This window comes from Apteryx mantelli, chromosome 15 (assembly GCF_036417845.1).
Source record: "Apteryx mantelli isolate bAptMan1 chromosome 15, bAptMan1.hap1, whole genome shotgun sequence".
Classification (NCBI taxonomy): Eukaryota; Metazoa; Chordata; class Aves; order Apterygiformes; family Apterygidae; genus Apteryx; species Apteryx mantelli.
The window spans coordinates 3,604,808-3,623,207 of record NC_089992.1 but is presented as its reverse complement, the minus strand read 5'-3'; the positions used below and the strand labels follow the sequence as shown (position 1 = coordinate 3,623,207).

The 18,400-nt window shown below is 50.0% G+C and overlaps 1 protein-coding gene across 1 annotated transcript in view; it reads right to left on the bottom strand.

Annotated features, from left to right (window-relative positions):
• IGDCC4 (immunoglobulin superfamily DCC subclass member 4) overlaps positions 1-18,400 on the bottom strand; it is a 102,611-nt gene that overhangs the window by 46,127 nt on the left and 38,084 nt on the right. The window contains exons 3-4 of the mRNA XM_067305335.1: positions 12,776-12,917; positions 6,303-6,436 (exon numbers count right to left, since the gene is read on the bottom strand). Of these exons, the coding sequence (XP_067161436.1) occupies positions 6,303-6,436; positions 12,776-12,917 (276 nt within the window). The remainder of the gene's footprint in view (positions 1-6,302; positions 6,437-12,775; positions 12,918-18,400) is intronic.

Genomic DNA, 18,400 nt, shown 5'->3' with positions numbered 1-18,400 from the left:
AAACGGCTTCATTTACCTGCCGCCCAGGAAACCTGAGCCTGGAAACACATGAAAGCCGAGTCCTCACGGCTGAGCTTTCGTGATGTCAAGTGGAAAGCAATTCCCAGTTTAACTGCTAGTAAGGAGAGAGCACAAGGAAAAAAAAAATAGGATGACAGGGAAGCAGAGAAGAAAAAGTGACAGAGGTCCAAGCCCAGGAGAAGAGGCACGAGGAGCTGAGACACAGCACAATAGCTGCAGGCTGGACCTGGGATCCCCCTTTCTCCAGGGGGAAGCATCACTTGCTGGTTAAACCAGCAACTCACAGTAAGAACACAGCTGCCTTAGCTGCATTTACAGTGCAACCACCACAGCGGCTTTACACACAGTGCTCCAACCTGTCTTCTGCCTTCAGTGGCAGGACCAGGAACGACTCCTCTGAAGGGGCTCTGCTCACATCCCCCTGCAGTTAATTTCATTTGTTTGAAAAGCATGAAATAAATGAAAAGTTTAGGTCTATCATCATTTCACACCACACAAACAAGGGAGGAACGTATACGTCAGAGCAGCTATGTGGCAGCAATGCCTGGAAGCAGAGCCCAGACTGAGATCTGCTCTGAGAAACAGGGAAGTTTCAGCCTCAGCCACCTCAGCTGCCAGGAAACCCCTCTAAGGTCTCACTCAAATGAGGAAATCTGATTTGATTGCTGCCTTGGAGATATGGGAACCTGTTCACCTCCAGTGCAGGGAAGAACTCCACAACGTCATTGCCATCTGAAGGTGAACGAAGTGCCATGTTTTCTCTCCCTACGTTTCCTTGACTCCCTTGTCTCTTCAAGGACCAACCTTAAATATCCTCTTGTTCCCACAAAACACGGTTGCAGGTAGCTCTCCCCAGCAGCTCTGGCCCCACAACATGGCAGGGCCCTGCTGGCTCTGCCACATGGGCTCCAGGAGAAGGAGAAATCCCCTGACCAGGCAGGACAGTCACCCCACTCTTGTGAACATGGCCATCTCCATTGATGGCAGCACAGGCAACAGGATCAACGCCTGGCCGAGGTCAGAAAGGAGCAGCACAGACCTGGAGCCGAGCCGCCCTGGTCTCATATTGCACGGCACCCGCGTTCGAAGCTGCGAGGGGAGCACTGCGCATGTTGTCAGGGCTCAGGCTGAGAGCCAACCCAGCATCCAGCACGTCATTCGCACATGCAGGGACTGAAAACCCACTTGTGGTAACAGCACGTCTGTTCCTGCAAGGTGATGGCCAACTGCGACTGCTGCTCACTTCATCACCACCTTCCTCTCCATCCCCACAGCTCATCACATTCAATAACTACATTTTCCTACAACCCTTTGGAGCAGGAGCCATGCAGGTCCCGGCACCCCAAGCCTGGCTCTCTCTTGGCACCCATAAGCCACTGCAATACAAAGACAATAAGAAGAGGAAAAAGTGAAGGTGTTTCAGCTGCCTCCAAGCTCTGTCCCTGTTATCATATCTCATACAAATATTTGACTGAAAAATACATTTCCTGGGACACTGCTGCAGTGAGTTGCTACAACTGTCAACATAAATGATGTTCTGCCACCGGCAATCTCACAGTGTCATCTCCAATAACACAGTACTAAATCCCAACTCACAAGGGACACGCTCGTCTGCTGGAAGATTCCTTGGTGGCATGCTCAAGTCCAGGCCCCAGTCCTGCTATCCCTCAGCCCATCACCGTGAACCCTCCCTCTGCTTCTGCATTTATTCCAGTGCAGGAAAAGACTCACACGGAGCACACCTGCGAAACCACCACACTAACACCATTCCCCAGCTGCTCTGTCAGTGTTGGAGGAAGGCTGTTATGCATTCTCATTCTTGCCAACCTGGCCTGAGGTAAAGCTTTTACATACGTACCAAAGTGACATACAATCCATCCTAGCAATCACAGCCACTCTGCATGCACAGATCAGGAATTGGGTAAAAATGACAAAAAAGTGGACAACAGTGTTCTTCACAACACCCACAACCAGGCACATAGCTGTGCCCTCTTCTGCAAGTGCAGTTGGATCCACCTGAGCAGATGGACCTCCAGCATCCAAGGCCTGTAATTCTTCTCCAGACTGACGTATCTCTTCTAAGCGGGCAACTCCAAGTCTATTACATTATCCCTATTTACAGATGCAGAAATTAAAGTGCAGGAATGGATTTTCCTCTGTGGCACAATGTCAAAGAAAAAAGGAGAACCCAACAGTTCTGGCTCTCAGGACCATGCTTTGCTCACTAGGCTGCAATGACTATCATGTAAGTGCGAAAAAGATATAAATACTGAAGTCTAAAGGATGGAGCAGTGAGATGAGGATCCAAACTGGATGGTCCTGCTTTAATCTCTTCTACTTTTCCCAGCCTTGTCTAAACTCCATTATATTCTAAAACTAAGATCTTTTAACTTCCTTTAGCTCCTTTAGGGGATACCAGACTGTCTATAAAAACTCAAAGGGTTTAAAACCCAAGAAGGAAGGAGGATTTCTTTCAAGACCTCAATACTGTGCAATTAAAAATAACAGGATGAGCTGCAGGAAAGTGAAGTCTGGGTTAGCTATGGCAAAGAGAGATCCTAATATCCCTTCAATAGGATGGCATTAGGGGGAGCCACACTGCTTGTGCCATTTAAAAACAGAATGGACAAAATCTTTGCAAAAACATACCATGCTAGCAGAAGCACAGCCTCTGATGGTTATTTGTGCTGCAGCAGGGGTGCAGGCCATGTAACACTAAACACGGTACAAAAATATAGTGAGAGGCGTCCCCATCTCCAAGAAAATGCATAGGGAGCAAACACTGTGCATGACAGGCAGGAGGGAAAAAGCAGGCAGGTGAAGTGACCTGCTTGAGACTACACAGCATCCTGCTCCCCAAGCCATTCTCCTGCCGCGTGAGCAGAGCTCAGTCTTTAGACCTACAGCGCTGCCCTGCATGACTCCAAGAGGCCCCTAAGCCACAAATGCCACCTACAGAGGTGCTGCCCTGTGTCTGCAATTCAAACACTTGTCGCTAGCCTGGTCTGCCCACCCTCATCTCCCATCACCGGCCCTTCCCTGAGAACCTCTTTATGAAGCGGGGTAGTGCTTTCCTGTGTGCATCAAGGACCTGGGAGCATGGGCAGGACCCACAGGGAACTAATTCTTCACAGATGAGTTCAGAGTAGGGCCCCAGAGCCAGCTTGCAGAAAAAGGAGCTACAAGAAACAAGACACAGCCCCGCCAAGAACTGACCCCAAGCAAAGGGAGCGCACACAGACAGAGCGCATGGGAAAAGCGTCCTGCAGCCAGCTCTTAATGCCCTTTTTGGCAGAGGGTGCAGCAGGGCTGCAGTGTTCATTCATCATCTGCCCAGGTGAGGGGTGAAGGGGCAGAGCTGTCAGATGTTCGGTGCTCCATCTGCCGGGGAGCAGTGGAGATCCAAAGGGAAAATCCAAGTTATCCCTCTGCTTCTATTTCTACAGCAGGCTCTGTTTCAGGGCTGCGTGACTGTATCCCGCTCTCCGTCTGCTCTCCTCCCTTCCTGCTCAAAACACCACTTCCCCAGGGAACGTCTGGAAATTTGCACCATGAAGTCTGCACAGCCTAAACATCTGCAGCGCTTACAGCACCATTGTGCACTGTCGCTCTCTGCCCTGCCATGTGTAAGGCCAGCATGTGTTTAGCCCCTGACACATAATACAGCCTTCCTCACATGACAAGGGAAATCACATCGTAAAGGAAAATGACACTTTTTGGGTTTTTAGGCCATGCAGATATGACAGAAGGGGGTCGTGCTAATTGCTCTCTCTACTGGGAAAAGGCTTTTAATAAGGGAGATGGAACAATTCCCAGCCATCATATCTGAAAGGGGGGGAGGGAAGGCAGAAAAAAAGACGACCGGGCAGAAAAGCTATAGGGAAACGGATTCTTTCACTATGCACAGCCAGTTCAAATCCAGCTCTGTCTGGCAGGGGCAGAGTCGTGAGCACGAGATGTTCCCAGGCCTGCGTGCTGAGGGCTGGCAGCCCAGGGCAAGTGCAAGCATTTGCACTGCAACCAGCCCAGCCCCAAACCCCATCCCTGGGACACAGACCCAGCCACCATCACACAGCAGTGCCCAGTGCTGTCACTGGGATGTCAACGCTGTAGGCAAGATTGGTAATGATACCAGCTCCCACTGCACAATTCCTTTCCAGGAGCCTTGGCAGTGCAGCCAGGGACTGAAAGACTGGACTCTTGTCTTGTCTGAGAAGAAATGATTCATTAGCCATCAGCAGGGAGGGAAGAAGATGTTTCATCGCTCCTGCCTGCAGATACAAAGAGTTTGGCCTCTGAAGTTTCCAAATAAGCAATTCGAGCAATACTAAATAGCTGTATTCTGGGCTTTTGTTCTTTTGGCTTTTTTTTCCTCTCATTTTTACAACCAGCAAAGGATTTCTGTCAGACCAGTTCACTCTATCTACTATCAACTGGTTTTGAACAGGGAGGAAAAGCCCCCTTCAGCCAGTCCAGGCATCCAGAAATGTGCTTCTGATGGTAAAGCGCTGAAACAAAAAAAGGATCAATACAGTGCCAGTCACTCATGGAGAAGTGTGTGGCCTGCAAAGGTCACTGCAGTTTCCCATCTGTCTCAGAGATACTTTTCCCCAATTATAAAAATCCCCAGAGATTTAACAGGCATGTTTTTCATCCCTATCAGCTCAATCTGGTGAAAAACTCAACCTCACATATTTGTTTTTGCAGCCAGCGGGTGGTGCGGTGCTGCAGAAGCGAGATTTGGGTGAGAACTGCAGGCAGAAATCTGCTCGGCCGGCTGGTGCTCCAGAAGGAACGCTTCCCATTTAACCTCTTCCATTGCCTCCATTTGCAAAGCAGATTAAACATCACACAGTTACAAGATACAATTATGCGGAACTAGTTATGATGCCAAGGACAGCACAGTCACTTCTGCAGCTTGATCAATATTACTTATCAATAGCAAACCAGACCCAACGCGGGAGCTGCCGCCCGAGCGTGGAATTGCCCGTTGCAAGCACTCCCCTAACCCCTGTGCTTCATTAAGCACGCAGAGGATCTGGCAGGGGCTGGCAATTAGATACGGAGAGTTCAACTGCTCACAAATTCTCCGCAGATCCCACACAGATTACCTCCACGACACAATCCATTGATCAGAGGTGTATTCTCAGGCTCCACAGTTAATTACACTCCCTGCTGACGGATGAACAGCAAAGCCAGCTATGTAAAAACACATTGGTAGCAGAGCGCCAAACAATACAATGCTAAACAAAGACAAAAGGGGCTTGGAAGGATTTCAGAGCTTTCAAGGTTAAAGCTGCCTACAAAATACACTGGGGTCAGCATGCGCAAGGGACAGACATGGCATGGGGGCACTGTCCTGGGACAAGGGAGTAACTGCTCTGCCAGACTCCCAGCCCTGGTGAGTTTTCCCACTTGCAGGGTGCGGATTATATAATACTGGGGAGGCAGCCAGGTACACTGGGAAAGACGCTGAAGCCTGGAGACCCCCAGCGCACTTACACTCTCAGCTACGTTCTCATGCCCAGACTTGCCCACTGCACTCTTGGTTTACAGAGAGAAGAAAAAAGAAGAAAAAAAAAGAAAAAAAAAGTACTCAGAGACTGAGGCCCAGATCGGGAGGCAAAGAACAGCTCACGTCCCAAGCCTTGCTCAAATGGTCCAAGCCACCAAAAGAAATCCCAGCTGAGGCTGTCCCCAATACCATGAGGATCCTTAGAGCCTGCCTGGCAGCTTGGCAAAGAGCCGGCAGCACAAGACAGAGTGCAGGTCAGGTGTTACTGTTCCTAACCTCCTCCGGATCCTGCTGCGCAACCCAGGGCAGACACAGCCCTGCCAATTACTCCAGCCTCTGGCTGTTTATCTTGCTAGCTTGGGCAAGCAACTTCCTCGCTCCCTGCCCAGCTTTTACCTGTCTTGCTTTACCTGTCGAGGCCAAAAGGCGGCTGCTGCTGTTACAATCCACCTGCAAAAGAGAATCCCACAGTGCAGACAGAAACAACCCCATGATCATTTTGTCAGCAGCTTGGTCCTGGGGCTGGGCAGACCAGCCAGCTGTGACTCTCAGGTAGCAATGCTTCCCAACCCAGCCCATTTACCCCATCATATTAAAGAGAAGTCTTTTTTAGAAAGCCTTCTCTGCAAGTTTTGGCCAAATTCTCCCACGCTCAGAGCCACTGTAGCAGGAGAGATCATCACTGACATTTCAGCTCAGCCGGCCATCACACACAACTATCCATCACACCTGTGCTCAGGCCACCGCACGCCTGCCTGCACCTTACCTTTCAGGACGCTGAGGACTGCATCATTGCTGTAGCGTTTCCGGGCAGCGTTGGTTGCCACGCAGTGGTAAGCCCCAGCATCACTCTCCTGCACATCCACAATTTGGAGGACACCATTTGGAAGAGTTATAAACCTAAGTGACCAAAAGGAAGAGCATAAGACAGACTGTACCTTGCCAGAGCTATTCAATGAACTCAAAATTCTTTTATCTCTTTTCTCCTGCAAATGTATCATGTGAAGGTCCTGGTAACCATGAAGAGCGGGGTTGAGAAACCTGTGAGCCACCCAACTGGCATTTCTTAAAAAGCAGTAGGTACAGACCTATCCATGGCACTGGAGTCTTCACAACACAGGATCAGCTTTTCAGAGACCACGCTGACAGGCTTTGCCTATTCAAACCAACTGCATAGAAGCAAACAACTATATATGCACACCAACATTTCTACATACAGAAATGCAGACCTACCCAGGTATGCAAGTGCCTCTGCACCCATAGTCCTCAATGGCCAGCCACTTGCTTTTCACAGAGGTTTGGCAGCCAGGGAAAAACAAAAACACTGCAAGGAGGTTTGAATATCGTCTTTTCCCTGCTCCACCTCATGTGCATGAAGGAAGGACCAAACCATGCACAGCTACACCTTCATGGTCCAAAGCAGCCAGGACACTGTTCCTGCAGTGGGCAGTCACCTGAAATTGCACTATTCCTGGGCTGTGTTGATTGCTTTTGTTCTTCCAGGAGTTTCTGGCTCTCAGAAGCTCAAACTTCACACCCAGGCATTCAGTATCCCCCTATTTGTCCATGGGGTGTCACTGGGGAACACTTCCATGAAATAAAATGGCTACATGGCTCGCAACATGAACACAATCCTTGCTGCATTATCCTGAACAAAGCAGATGATTAGCAATTAGCATAAAAGTAGGAGCTGGCTGTCAGCATCTCCATTTTCTGCCTGGATTCCTAGATGGCAGCCTCTTTATTCTTGAATGCAAGGCGCAAAGCCTACATGATCCTTTTTAATTATATATGAGATCCTTTTTTAATTGCAAGCCTCTATAAACAGAGCTGCCGAGCTTTGACAGGCAGCTCTGGGTTATCAGTCTTTATTATGAAGAGGGCACATTCAAAGGCAATTGCTAAGGGGAGGGATTAGCAGCTATTCCAGAAACGGCACAAAGACAAGTTATAACCATGAATGCCAGTCCTTCCTTCCATGAATATCCCAATAAGTATAGTAGATACAGATATTAGTAACCGTGGCTCTCCAGGTGCTGAAACAGCTGGAGGGCCATGAGAGAGGGTCACAGAACCAGGAGGACCTTGAGAGATCACCCACTGTGTGCTCAAGGCACTATCACTGACAGCACGCTCATTCCTACAAACATTTATCTGGAAGGGATATTATGCTATTATTCCTACAAACATTTATTGGGACACCAGGTCCCAAAACCTCCAGTGATGGAGGTCCCTTCCCTGCCCTAGGCAGACAGTTCCAGGGATGAATATCCCTACTGCTAGTCTAGTGCCTATCCTGAACCTCAGTTGCTGCAATCAGAGCTCATCACTTCTTGCCCTCTCTGCAGCAGATGTGGAAACAAGAGAGTCAGCAGAGCCACTCCAGTGACTGTACTGTCACTACGTGCACAATCCTCAGCCTGATTCATAGACACAGCCTTGCTGAAGCTTCCCGTGTAAACGAAGAGGGAAGCTTCAGCTTTGCCCTACTGCCCCAGGTCCCTAAAGCCTTGTTCCCGCTAGCTAAAAAGACATACTTTTCTCAGGATCAAGCCCCAGTGACCTCAGAGGAGGTGGTACCCAGACAGCCCTCATCAGGATGCCTCATCAGGACACAGGAGAAAAACAAATATTTGCATCCTCTCGGCTCTATGGATGGAAAGCTTCCCGCTGTGATAATATTTATTTTTAGTATGCATCTTCAAGTCCATAATTAATATCAATATATTTCAAACACTAAGCAAGGCATCTCCCAGCCAAAACAAAGAGAGCCCAAGCATATGTCACAGAATCACTGAGGCTGGGAGGGACCTCTGGAGATCGTCTAATCCCAATCCCCTGCTCAGAGCTGGGCTTGCCCCAGTACGTCCATGCCTTTCTTGTACTGGGGAGCCCTGAACTGGACACAGCACTTCCAGATGTGGTCTCACAAGTGCTCAGTGGGAAGGGAATAATTACCTTCCTTGACCTGCTGGAAACGCTCTCCCTAGTGTGGCCCAGGATGCTGCTGGCCTTCTTTGCCACATAAGCCACAGCCACTGCTGGCTCACATCCAACTTGGTATCCACCAGGACCCCCCAGGTCCTTTTCTGCAAAGCTGCTTGCCATTCCCCAGCCCGTACTGGCGCGTGGGGTTATTTCTCCCCATGGGCAGGACTTTGCATTTCCTTTGCTGAACTTAATGAGGTTCCCGTCAGCCCATTTCTCCAGCCTGTCAAGGTCCCTCTGAAGGGCAGCACAACCCATCTCGTGTATCAACCACTCCTCCTGGTTCTGTACTGTCTGCAGACTCGCTGAGGGTGCACTCTAACCCTTACATGCCTTAATGAAGACATAAAACAGAAGATGCCCATGAGCACCTGGCTGGTTTTCATTACATAATCATCTGCCACCTTCCAGGGAAAGGGTCAAACTTCAGCATTGCCCACTTTGACTGAAACACCAGTGTCCAAAACCAAGGCATCAGAAACCTCACTGGTACCCCCAGAAAGTTTAACTCGAGGAACCAGCACAGCTGCTTGCCACTGTAAGGCAAGGCAGGGGGGAGCCCTGAAAACAAAGCACAAACCCTGAGCAGTTCTGCAGGAGACAACAGTGCATCAAAGGGCTGATATGCTCAGCTTCTCCTGAAGGTGCAGAAAGGAGCCTCCCTCTCTGCCCAGCCCCTGTCTTTGCTAAAAACAGCAGGAACAGGAGGCAAAAGGGTGCAGGGAGACTCGACTGATAGAAAGCTCAACACGGTCCCTTTGGCAAGACCAACAGAAGAGAGATCCACTTACTACGGTAAGTCCTGTTGGGAAAGCAAGACAGAGCTGAGCACTGCTCTCCCAAGGAAGCAAGGGGGAGGAGAGACAAGATTTCTCTACCACAACCTCTCCCAGCCCCTCACAAAGCCCTGGCTCTTCAGGCTCCCTGTGGCCCTGGACCAGAGGCCTGCAGGCAGCCTGCAAGGGCATTTCACTCCATCCCCAGGCTCTCTCTCTCTCTCTCCACAAAGCAGTTAAATTTGCCTGGTGATTCAGAGCAGACAGTTGGCACTGGCTTTTCTTGCACACAAAGGGCAGAAGGATCTTTTTTGTCTGCTCACCTTCACTACGGATTAAGCAGCAAACAAAAAAAAAACAAAGGACAGAAGGACAAAGGCTCTGGGTGAAACAGAAATCCTGGATCCTTGGCAGTCTCAGGAGTTTCACTGGTGACAGCTACAGCGCTAGGATCTCATTCAGGGCTCATCCCATCCCAGGTGTCTGCATTAAATGGACTAAAGGGAGGTCCCCACTTGCAGCGGGTAACTATTTAAAGGGCAGCTCGCTAAAACCACGGCACAAGCACCACGGGCACAGAGGGCAGAAAGCAGAAAGGTTAACAGGGCACAAGCAAGCAGCTGATTCTCTCTCCTCCTCCCAGAGTGGACTCGAACACTAGAGCAGGGGCAGAGGACAGAGCGCAGAGGGGCTGACAGCTTCTCGCTTCTTCGATGACACTTACAGGCCTTGAACAGCAGTGCTCAAGAACCACAATCAAGCGCCGCAGCCTGGCGTCCAAACCTTGCAGTTCAGTGCATTAGACTGCACGGAGAGCAGGGAATATGTGTTAACAATCCAGTTCCTCCCTGTCTCCCCAGTAAACTGGTGACACATGCTTTCTCACGGCCTTTTAAAGGTATACCAAATAGACTAAGCTACCAACGCTTAGCAAGGGCAGGAATTTGCAGCTTTGCTGCAGAACACAGAGTGGCTGTAACTCGAAGCCTGCAAGCCTTTTTGCTCACTGCTCGAGACCCCTGTACATGGCTATAAGTCATATTAATGCACTTCTGACACATGAGAGAAGTAAGCTCCATGTAGATGTAACCTTCATTTAGGCAAAATGCAGAAAAAACATTACAATTGCAGATCACGTGACCTCTAAGGTATGTGTTTACATGCAGACCTCCAAAGGCATCCAGCTCTTAACAGGTACTCACCTTGGCTCTAGAGAAAATAAACAACTATTTGGAGCCTGATGAAACCCAGCCAGCACCTAAAACAGAAGAGACTGCAACAAAAGATGCAGCACAGACCCCAAAGAAACTGCAGTCTAGAAAATTCCTGCAAGCCACTTCTCAGCAGCTGCTGTAGATTTAAGACTATGTTTTTAAAAGTACTTAGGAGCCAGAGGAGCAAAATACTTCAGTGCCTTACTCCTATATGGAAGTTAGATTCTGACCTGAACTTGAGCTAGGTAGGAAAGGTTTTTTTGAAAACATCAGGAGACATCTCTCTACCCTTTGGGTTGTCTTAAGCATTTTTTCAGCTCAGCTTTTAACACCTCTGAGGTGGCACCATGTTAGAATCTGCACTCAAGTGCAAAGGCCAAAGAGTGTCCAAAGGCGCAATCAACATCAAAAAGAGAGCAGCTGCCAGTGCGTTGCGATTATTCCATCCTTCACTTAAAGGAAATCACACACACTGGTGCAGTAGCATTATCTCAAGGGTTGTATCTATAGCCCCAGAGTCTGGTTTTGTTCATACAACTAACCTTGCTATTTCGGGATAGGAAGTCAGCATCCTGATGCCTACCTATCCAAATGGTTACTTTCTCACAGACTCATCAGATGCACGCACAGGAGGGAGTCCACGGTAGGCTGGACTGAGATCTGGTCCTTAGGCATGATGGGGTAAGGATAACAGAGAGAGGTCTGGTTGGCAGCCAATGTTTCCTGGAATTCGCTTAATTCCTTCGAAAGCTGGTTATACTAAATCCAACAACAACAACTAAACAACAACAAAAAAAGCAAATCCTTCTGAAATAGCATATTAGCTAAAACATGATTTAAAAAGCAAGATCTGCAGCCAGAGATTACAGTCTGGCTTTTACAAGGAAAACAATTTTCAAGCTGCCCATGTTGAAAGCAATCTCCGAGCAAGTAATTTCACAACATCCATCGAGCTGTCACATTACAAAGTCATTGCCCTATCTGTGGCACACTTCCCTCTGCCATCCCTTCTTTTGCTTTTCCCCCCCGCTCCTTTTTTTAAATATTTCATTTTCTTCTCATTACAAAGCAACAGCTTCCTGTGAGCCTTTAGATACCACATTTCAGACTTAAGGATGTAAGCAGTTATTCTTACAGAAACAGTCTTTGTTGTAAAATTATTTCTAAATCTCCTCACCACCACCCTTCCTCCCTCACGGCTTAACTTTCCCTGAGAGGAAAATGGCTCCTTCTGCGGAATAGGAAACCAGTTTTTAGGAACTAAAGGACAATGTAATCACTGATCCCTTCCAGCAGTGATGTCTGCAGACCAACTAATAGCCAACTGAATGGCTCATCCTCTTTCTCACGCCTGTAACTCACTTTCATTAAGAAAAAGGACCTCTGCTGCAAGATTCTTACCTTCTCTCCAAATTTGAAAATTCAGAGTCTTTACTAGATGACCTCCAAACACAGGAATGAAGCACAAACAGTGCTCCAGAAGAAACATTAACCTCAAAACAAACCTCACAGGGAAAACGGTACCCCAGCACCCTGGCACAGTACCCCCACACTCATCTGGGGACAGATCCCTCATGCCAGGCCCCATCCCTCAGAGACTTCCACCTCACTTACCTTTGCCAAAGGGACTAGCCAAAGGCATCCCATACTGCAGCCTGCTGGGCTGTTAGACACGCACAGGCCTTTACAGGGTGCAGGCTCGATGCTGTAAAAATTGGCACAATTTCAAGCCCTTTCATTCACTTTTACACTGCTGCCTGACCCTACCTTCCAAATACTCTTTTTGGTTTCCCTTCAACCATCTGTACAGGGAGTAGATGGCTGGTATAAACTGCCAAAACCGCTCATCCTTGCACACAGACCTTCCAGATCACCAGAGAACTGAGGCCTAAGTCTCATTTAGTTACTTTGTTATTAGCCAATTCCTACCCAATTTCAATTCCATGAAACTGTCATTTATACACTGAGCACTCGGTTCATCATGACAAAGGTTCCAAGTCAAGACGTCAGTAATGAAAAAGGGCTTGGTTCTTTCTTTTTGGTGGGTTAGATGACATTTGCGGGAAGGTTTGTTTCATTTTGGTGCTTTATGGACTCATTTGTGTGGATCGCTTGAATACCTGCTCTTACAGCAAGTAACTTTCAGGTCCAAACCTGTTCCATTGGTCCTCTCTTCATTCTACGTTTTTATGAAAGATTTTCATCTCCTAAATGGTCAGAATTTTTTTTTAGCTAAGCCTGGAAAACAATCAGGGTATCACCTGGGCTCTGCTGGAATGGCTACGTGATCCTTCTCCCACGTGATGACTGGGGAGGGCAGTCCTTCAGTGCGACACTCAAACCGGGCCATGCCATTTTCTTCTACTGTCTGTGACTCCGGCTGTTGGAAAAAGCGTGATAAGGCTGGGAAAAAGAAGAAAAGAAGGAAAGTTAATACCTCAGTGTTTCTGCTGCGAAATGCAAACCTATTACGATGCACAAGCTAAGAGCAATCCCTTTCTCTATTAAAGACAGCCTGAAATGTAATTCGTCACTTCCCCGTGCCCTGCAGGCCCTCTGTACTCCTAAGAACAGTAACTGAAACATTTCAATGTGCAAATTTGCTTCTGCCTCATTTTCTCCTTGGAGGCAACTGTGTGAGAGAAGACAGGCAATTAGTTGGTTTTGCCAATCACTTTCCTACATTGCTTCCCTCTCTGTTCATTTGCTCCGTTGGCCTCACAGTGCACTTTGGGAAGAACATGCGGAATGAGAAAAAGAGAAGGGAAAATGCTACTACCCTGACAGATGAGACTTCTCCCTTGCCTCGTGGCACTCCTGCAGCCACAGGAAATTAAAAACAAGGCAAGAGAAAGAACAGAGTCAGATATGGCCAGCAGCAAGTTTTTTACTCTAAACTGCCCATTGGGCTGGCAATGCTGGAAACTAGGGTGAGAGACCATAAGGGTTATGATCCTCCTTCTCCGTTAGCGAACATTTTCGCCATGCAGACAGGGTGCCCCCCTAAAAAGGTGAAATCTGTAGGCACCTCTGCTCCCTCTGCTTCATCTCCTGTCACCCCTTTCTCATCCATTCATTATTAAGTGGCACAATCTAAGCTGACACAATGAAGCCCCAAAGTTCACAGCAGCTGAAGACCAGTCCCCAGAGAACCGAAACCCCAGGTAGCACGCAGTGAGCACAAACAGCAATGCTGCTGCCACCGACAGCAGTGAAAAGGCTCAGTAAGACCCGGCGAGCAGCTCCCCGTTCTCAGCTGCGTGCTCTTTGCTCTCCCCCACGGCAGCAGGCAGGTGTATTTTCTAGTCTCTTTAAAGCTGGTAGGAGATGCAGGACTTTCAGCGGGTCGTGTTTACCTCTGCACTTTTTGCCCCTTAAGAGCAACAGGGTACAAAAGACACATTTCCTCGTGTCCCAAACCAAGGGCTGCCTGCTGTTCCCCCCATCGCCTGCTGGACCTGTGTCTACAGGCTTGAAATTCACTGCTGAGAACCAAATCCTGCCCTACTCCTCAACCCAGCCCCACCAGCCTGCTGCGCTGGGCTCTGGAACGGCTCTTCGAAAGCAAAGAGCCGAGAAATGCACCCATGACAGATTTCTCATTAGGCCGTGCAGGAGTGTGACTAAATGGCGACGGTGATTAGGGAGCGCAGAGCCCTTCCCGCGCCGAGCAGCACGCGGGAACGGCCGGGTCTCCCGAGCTGAGCGGCAGCTCCCTGGGAGAGCCAGCAACGGCCGAGAGCTCAGCGCATGCAGGAGGTTCAGCCCTGGCGAAGCTGAGGAAACCTTGCTTTGTCTCTTGGTGTCTTCTTGGGATAACTCTTGGGGCCGGATGCAGAGCCTGATCAGCTCTGTCATCCCCCAGGATCAGGACAGGGTAGTGGGAATGCTAAATAAAATAAATCAGCCCTGCAAGCTTTGAAAGCAGCAGCCTGCAGCCTCCCGAGAGGAAATGGCCAGGCACCGACTGGTGAAGGAGGGAACAAGGAACATGAACAGGGATCTGTAGCGCCCAGAAAGCAAAATCAAAACAAGGTAAGAAGGGTGAAAAGGTTTCCCTGATGCAGAACCGCACAGAAACCTGAGATCTCAGCACCAGGGAAGCTCAGGCAGAGACCCAGATTCATTCCCACTGTGCAAACATCTTCTGCCCCAGCCAGGGGCTGTGACCGCAGCACCCTCACATTCCTTCTCCCATCCCATTGTGGGGCACAGGGGTGCAACGGAGAAGGCAGGACGTGCCTGGCACCTACAGACTGGCCCAGCCTAGGCACAGCGCTGCGCTGCAGACAGCCGGCACTGGGAGGAAGGGAGAAAGATCAGACAGAGCAAGCCAAGCCTGCTGTGGACAGAGAGGTCCTGCTGTTGCAGCGGCTGTGCTGCCCTGCACAGACACACGGGTCACAGCCGCCACAAGGCAGGCTCCAATATAGTCACAGGGATATTTAGGATGGTCTGTTCTCCTCCCCAAAACACGTTCCGACGGGAGAAATTACTGCAGAAGTACTGCAGAGCGAGAGGTTTTCACGCAGAGAGGCAGGGAAGGAAGACGCTTGAGGGGAAGAGGGAAACAAGACAGATACATACCCAACATTTTCCAACTCCTCAGCTGGGGTTTAGCTTTCAAAGCCATCCTGAGCCACAAAACACCTCCCAGCCCTGTTTCACTGATTACTCTGAACACCTTAATAGGCCACTCAGTAAAAATTACCCACTGCAGGTGAGAAGGTGAAGAGCTTTACAGCAAATAGCCATCAGCGACATGCCAAAGCACTGTGCTCTGCGCACGCAGGAATGGAGCGCACAGCTCCCTCCACGCTGACACGCTAAACCCAGCTGCAGTTAAGCCGTGTGTGCCAAGGCTTTTAGCCCCGAGCCCAGAGGTGACTGCAGCATGGGGAAAACACAGCACCCTCCCCCTCTCCCGTCAGCCTGATCCGCACGGGAGGCTCCGAGCTTGCAAAGACTGCCAGCCAGCAACACTACACCCCAGGCAGAAAATGCAGTCTATGCAAGGAATTCGGCCTTCTGAAACTGGCTCGCTGCTCTCTCCCACAGCGCTTTGCTACTAGATTCTCCATCTACAGACTTGTCCCCTTCATACCTAATAATAATTCTAAAAGGTATTTCTAAGGTGGGGGCAACGCGCCGCCCAGACAAGCCAGCTCTGAACAGCCCACCTCTAAAGAGGCCAGAGGCAGGGAAGGGAAACAGGCCCAGGAGTCACGGGGGGGATTTGCCACAGCCCCGCAGCGTGATGGAGGCAGAGCCAGAAACGGGGCTCAGCCTGCACAGCCATATGGCAGCAGATGATGCGTGCTGCCTAGCGAACCCTCGCAGGGCTTGCTCCTGCCCTCTTCACCAACGGCAGCTCCCCATTTACCCAAAACGGCACCTGAGCCATCCAAACGTCGCATCTCTAGATGGCCCAGAGCCTGCGCGCAGAGGAAGTGCTGGGTCGGATCCGCATCCGGAGAGACCCAGCAGTGCGACAAGGGGGAGAGGAAGTCACCCTCACAAATGCCAGGGCTCCAGCACGGAGTCCCATTTATCTGCTGGAGGTTTCCTGGAAAGCGCCGAGATCCCCAGCCCAGCTTTGCCTACAACCACAGGCCCTTGACTCACCTATGCACCCAATCCACAATGCAAGTGGTACAAAATCCATAAAGTAAGTAAATCCTTAAAGTAAGAGTAAATCCCAGTCTGCCTTTCCCTTAAAGGCCAGACACGCACTGTGCTACGGAGAGGGGAACCTCTCCTTTGGCAAGGGGAGCACAAAAGCATGTGTACGTTTACTCCTGCTCTGGCCCGTGTGCCCCTCCAGGCACCACCACCACCGCTCCAGCGCGCGCTCCCTGTATCTCCAGTCATAACAACACACTGCGTATTGCCAACACGCACGTTTAGCCGCTGCCAGCAGAAACGCAATGCAAGCCCGTTCCCTCCAGGCACAGCAAACGTCTTCATCTGACAGCTACAATTACTGTAATTTTCTAGAACCTCCCTCGCACAAAATGTTTAAACGAAATTAACAGCTTTAACAAATCTTCACAAATGTAGTTATTAACAGGTAGAAAGATACACCTTCCCACAACTAAAATAACACCCCTGGTAGTTCCACTCTGGAGCACGCAGGGCTCCGAAACCTGCAAACTTAATTAATCGGCCTAAACAGCTATTTACTTAACAGGTACGCTGACACCTGGAATCGTCACGGATTCACTCCTTGTTTGCCACAGCCAGCACCATGAGACGTGGCTCGTGGTCCGGCTCTAACCTCCAGTGGCACGTGGGGAAGCCGGGGAAGGAAGAGCAGGGAGCCACAAGGCGCTGCCATGTCACACGTTTACTACCTGGCATCAAAATCCAACAGAAATGGAACGAGCTGAGCACACAGGTCACACTGGAACAGCAAGAAAGGAAGCTGTCACCGTGTCTCAAGGCTCCCTGGTAGCCACTGATGTGGCAGAGACATCAGGTCACCACTACGCGTGGCAAAGGACCTGGGTGCTGGCCCCTGCCAGTCACTGCTCTGGCACGCTGCCTCGGGCCGGCGGTCCCCAGGCCTCCACCCACAGTTGTGGCCATGTCTGACAATCAAAGCAGCTACCCAACACTATCCCATGCACTCAAAGTGTGGGACTGCACCCTGGACACACACATGAAGGTAGTCTTTGCAGTTCCTGAAGTAGGGCTGCCTTTGAGGCCGGCAGGATCGATCAAGCATGGGCATATCGTAGTTAGTGCGTCTCTGCAAGTAACAGGAAGCCTATGCAACTTGGCAGCTACCATCAGACAAGAGACATCACTTTTGCCCATGTTTTACTCCCTTTCACTAATCACCTCCAAAAACCCACAGGGCAGAAGACCACTCAGCCAGTCACCCGGCCAGCCCAACCTCTGTCACTCCCAGACCTCACCTCCGAGACAGTCTGTCTGCTCTGATCAGCCTCTCCGAGCCTCCTGACTCGCTGTCGTCTGACACCTTCCCCTTCCTCAGCTGGAGAGCCATCAGCCCCTACACATGGAAGTGCCAGAGCTGCCCGCAGCTTTCAGGGCTATTGGGAAGGAGAAGCAGACTCCTGCAAGTCTGAAATGCAGCGGCTATGTCTAATAGTATAGAAGCAGCCCTGAGAAAGGCAGGAGATACACAAAACGACTGGTCTACAACCTCCTGCACGCGCCAGGGAATGATGCTGCCAGGGACTAAGCACGTCATGGGCAGACACAAGGAGAGGAGTTTACCCTCCGTCCACAACGGGCTTGGCATCTGCCTTCAGGGAAGGTGCACAGGGCTCGGTCCAAATGTGAGTCTTTGCACTGACTGCAATGGGGCTGGGCCAAGCCCTCAGCTTCAGCGCCACAGCTTCCTCACGGAAACATTTGCTCTGCCCACATGGGGCAAGCGAGTCACTCATGAACGAACAAAGAACTGAACACAGCTATGAAAAGCCCCAGGAGATGTCCTGACGTTATGAGTAGCAAGTATTCTTATTTGTCATTGCACCACCCAAAGGTGCACAGAAAGCCCTACCTCCCTCTTCAGGATCTCCAGCCCGGGCAGGAAACGCACTGCCGGTGGGGAGCACAAGGTTGGCGGTAGGGCTTCTATACCCCACCTGCTAAACAGGCTTTCTTCTACTGCCTGGTACCGATCGGCAGTGCCCAGGGCAATCAGTACAGAGAATAATTCCATCTACATGTAAACAACTTTGGATGGATTACTGTATTTCGCCAGCTGGGAAGAGGAAGGAGGGGGAGGAAGCCTTTAAAATCCTCATTTGCACCAGCTGAATGCTAATGTAGCAAGTGCTTCTGCCCAACCCACAAAACAAAATGCAGTGGGAGATGCATTTCATTAATCAATTCCCTCGCTGCTCTCCATT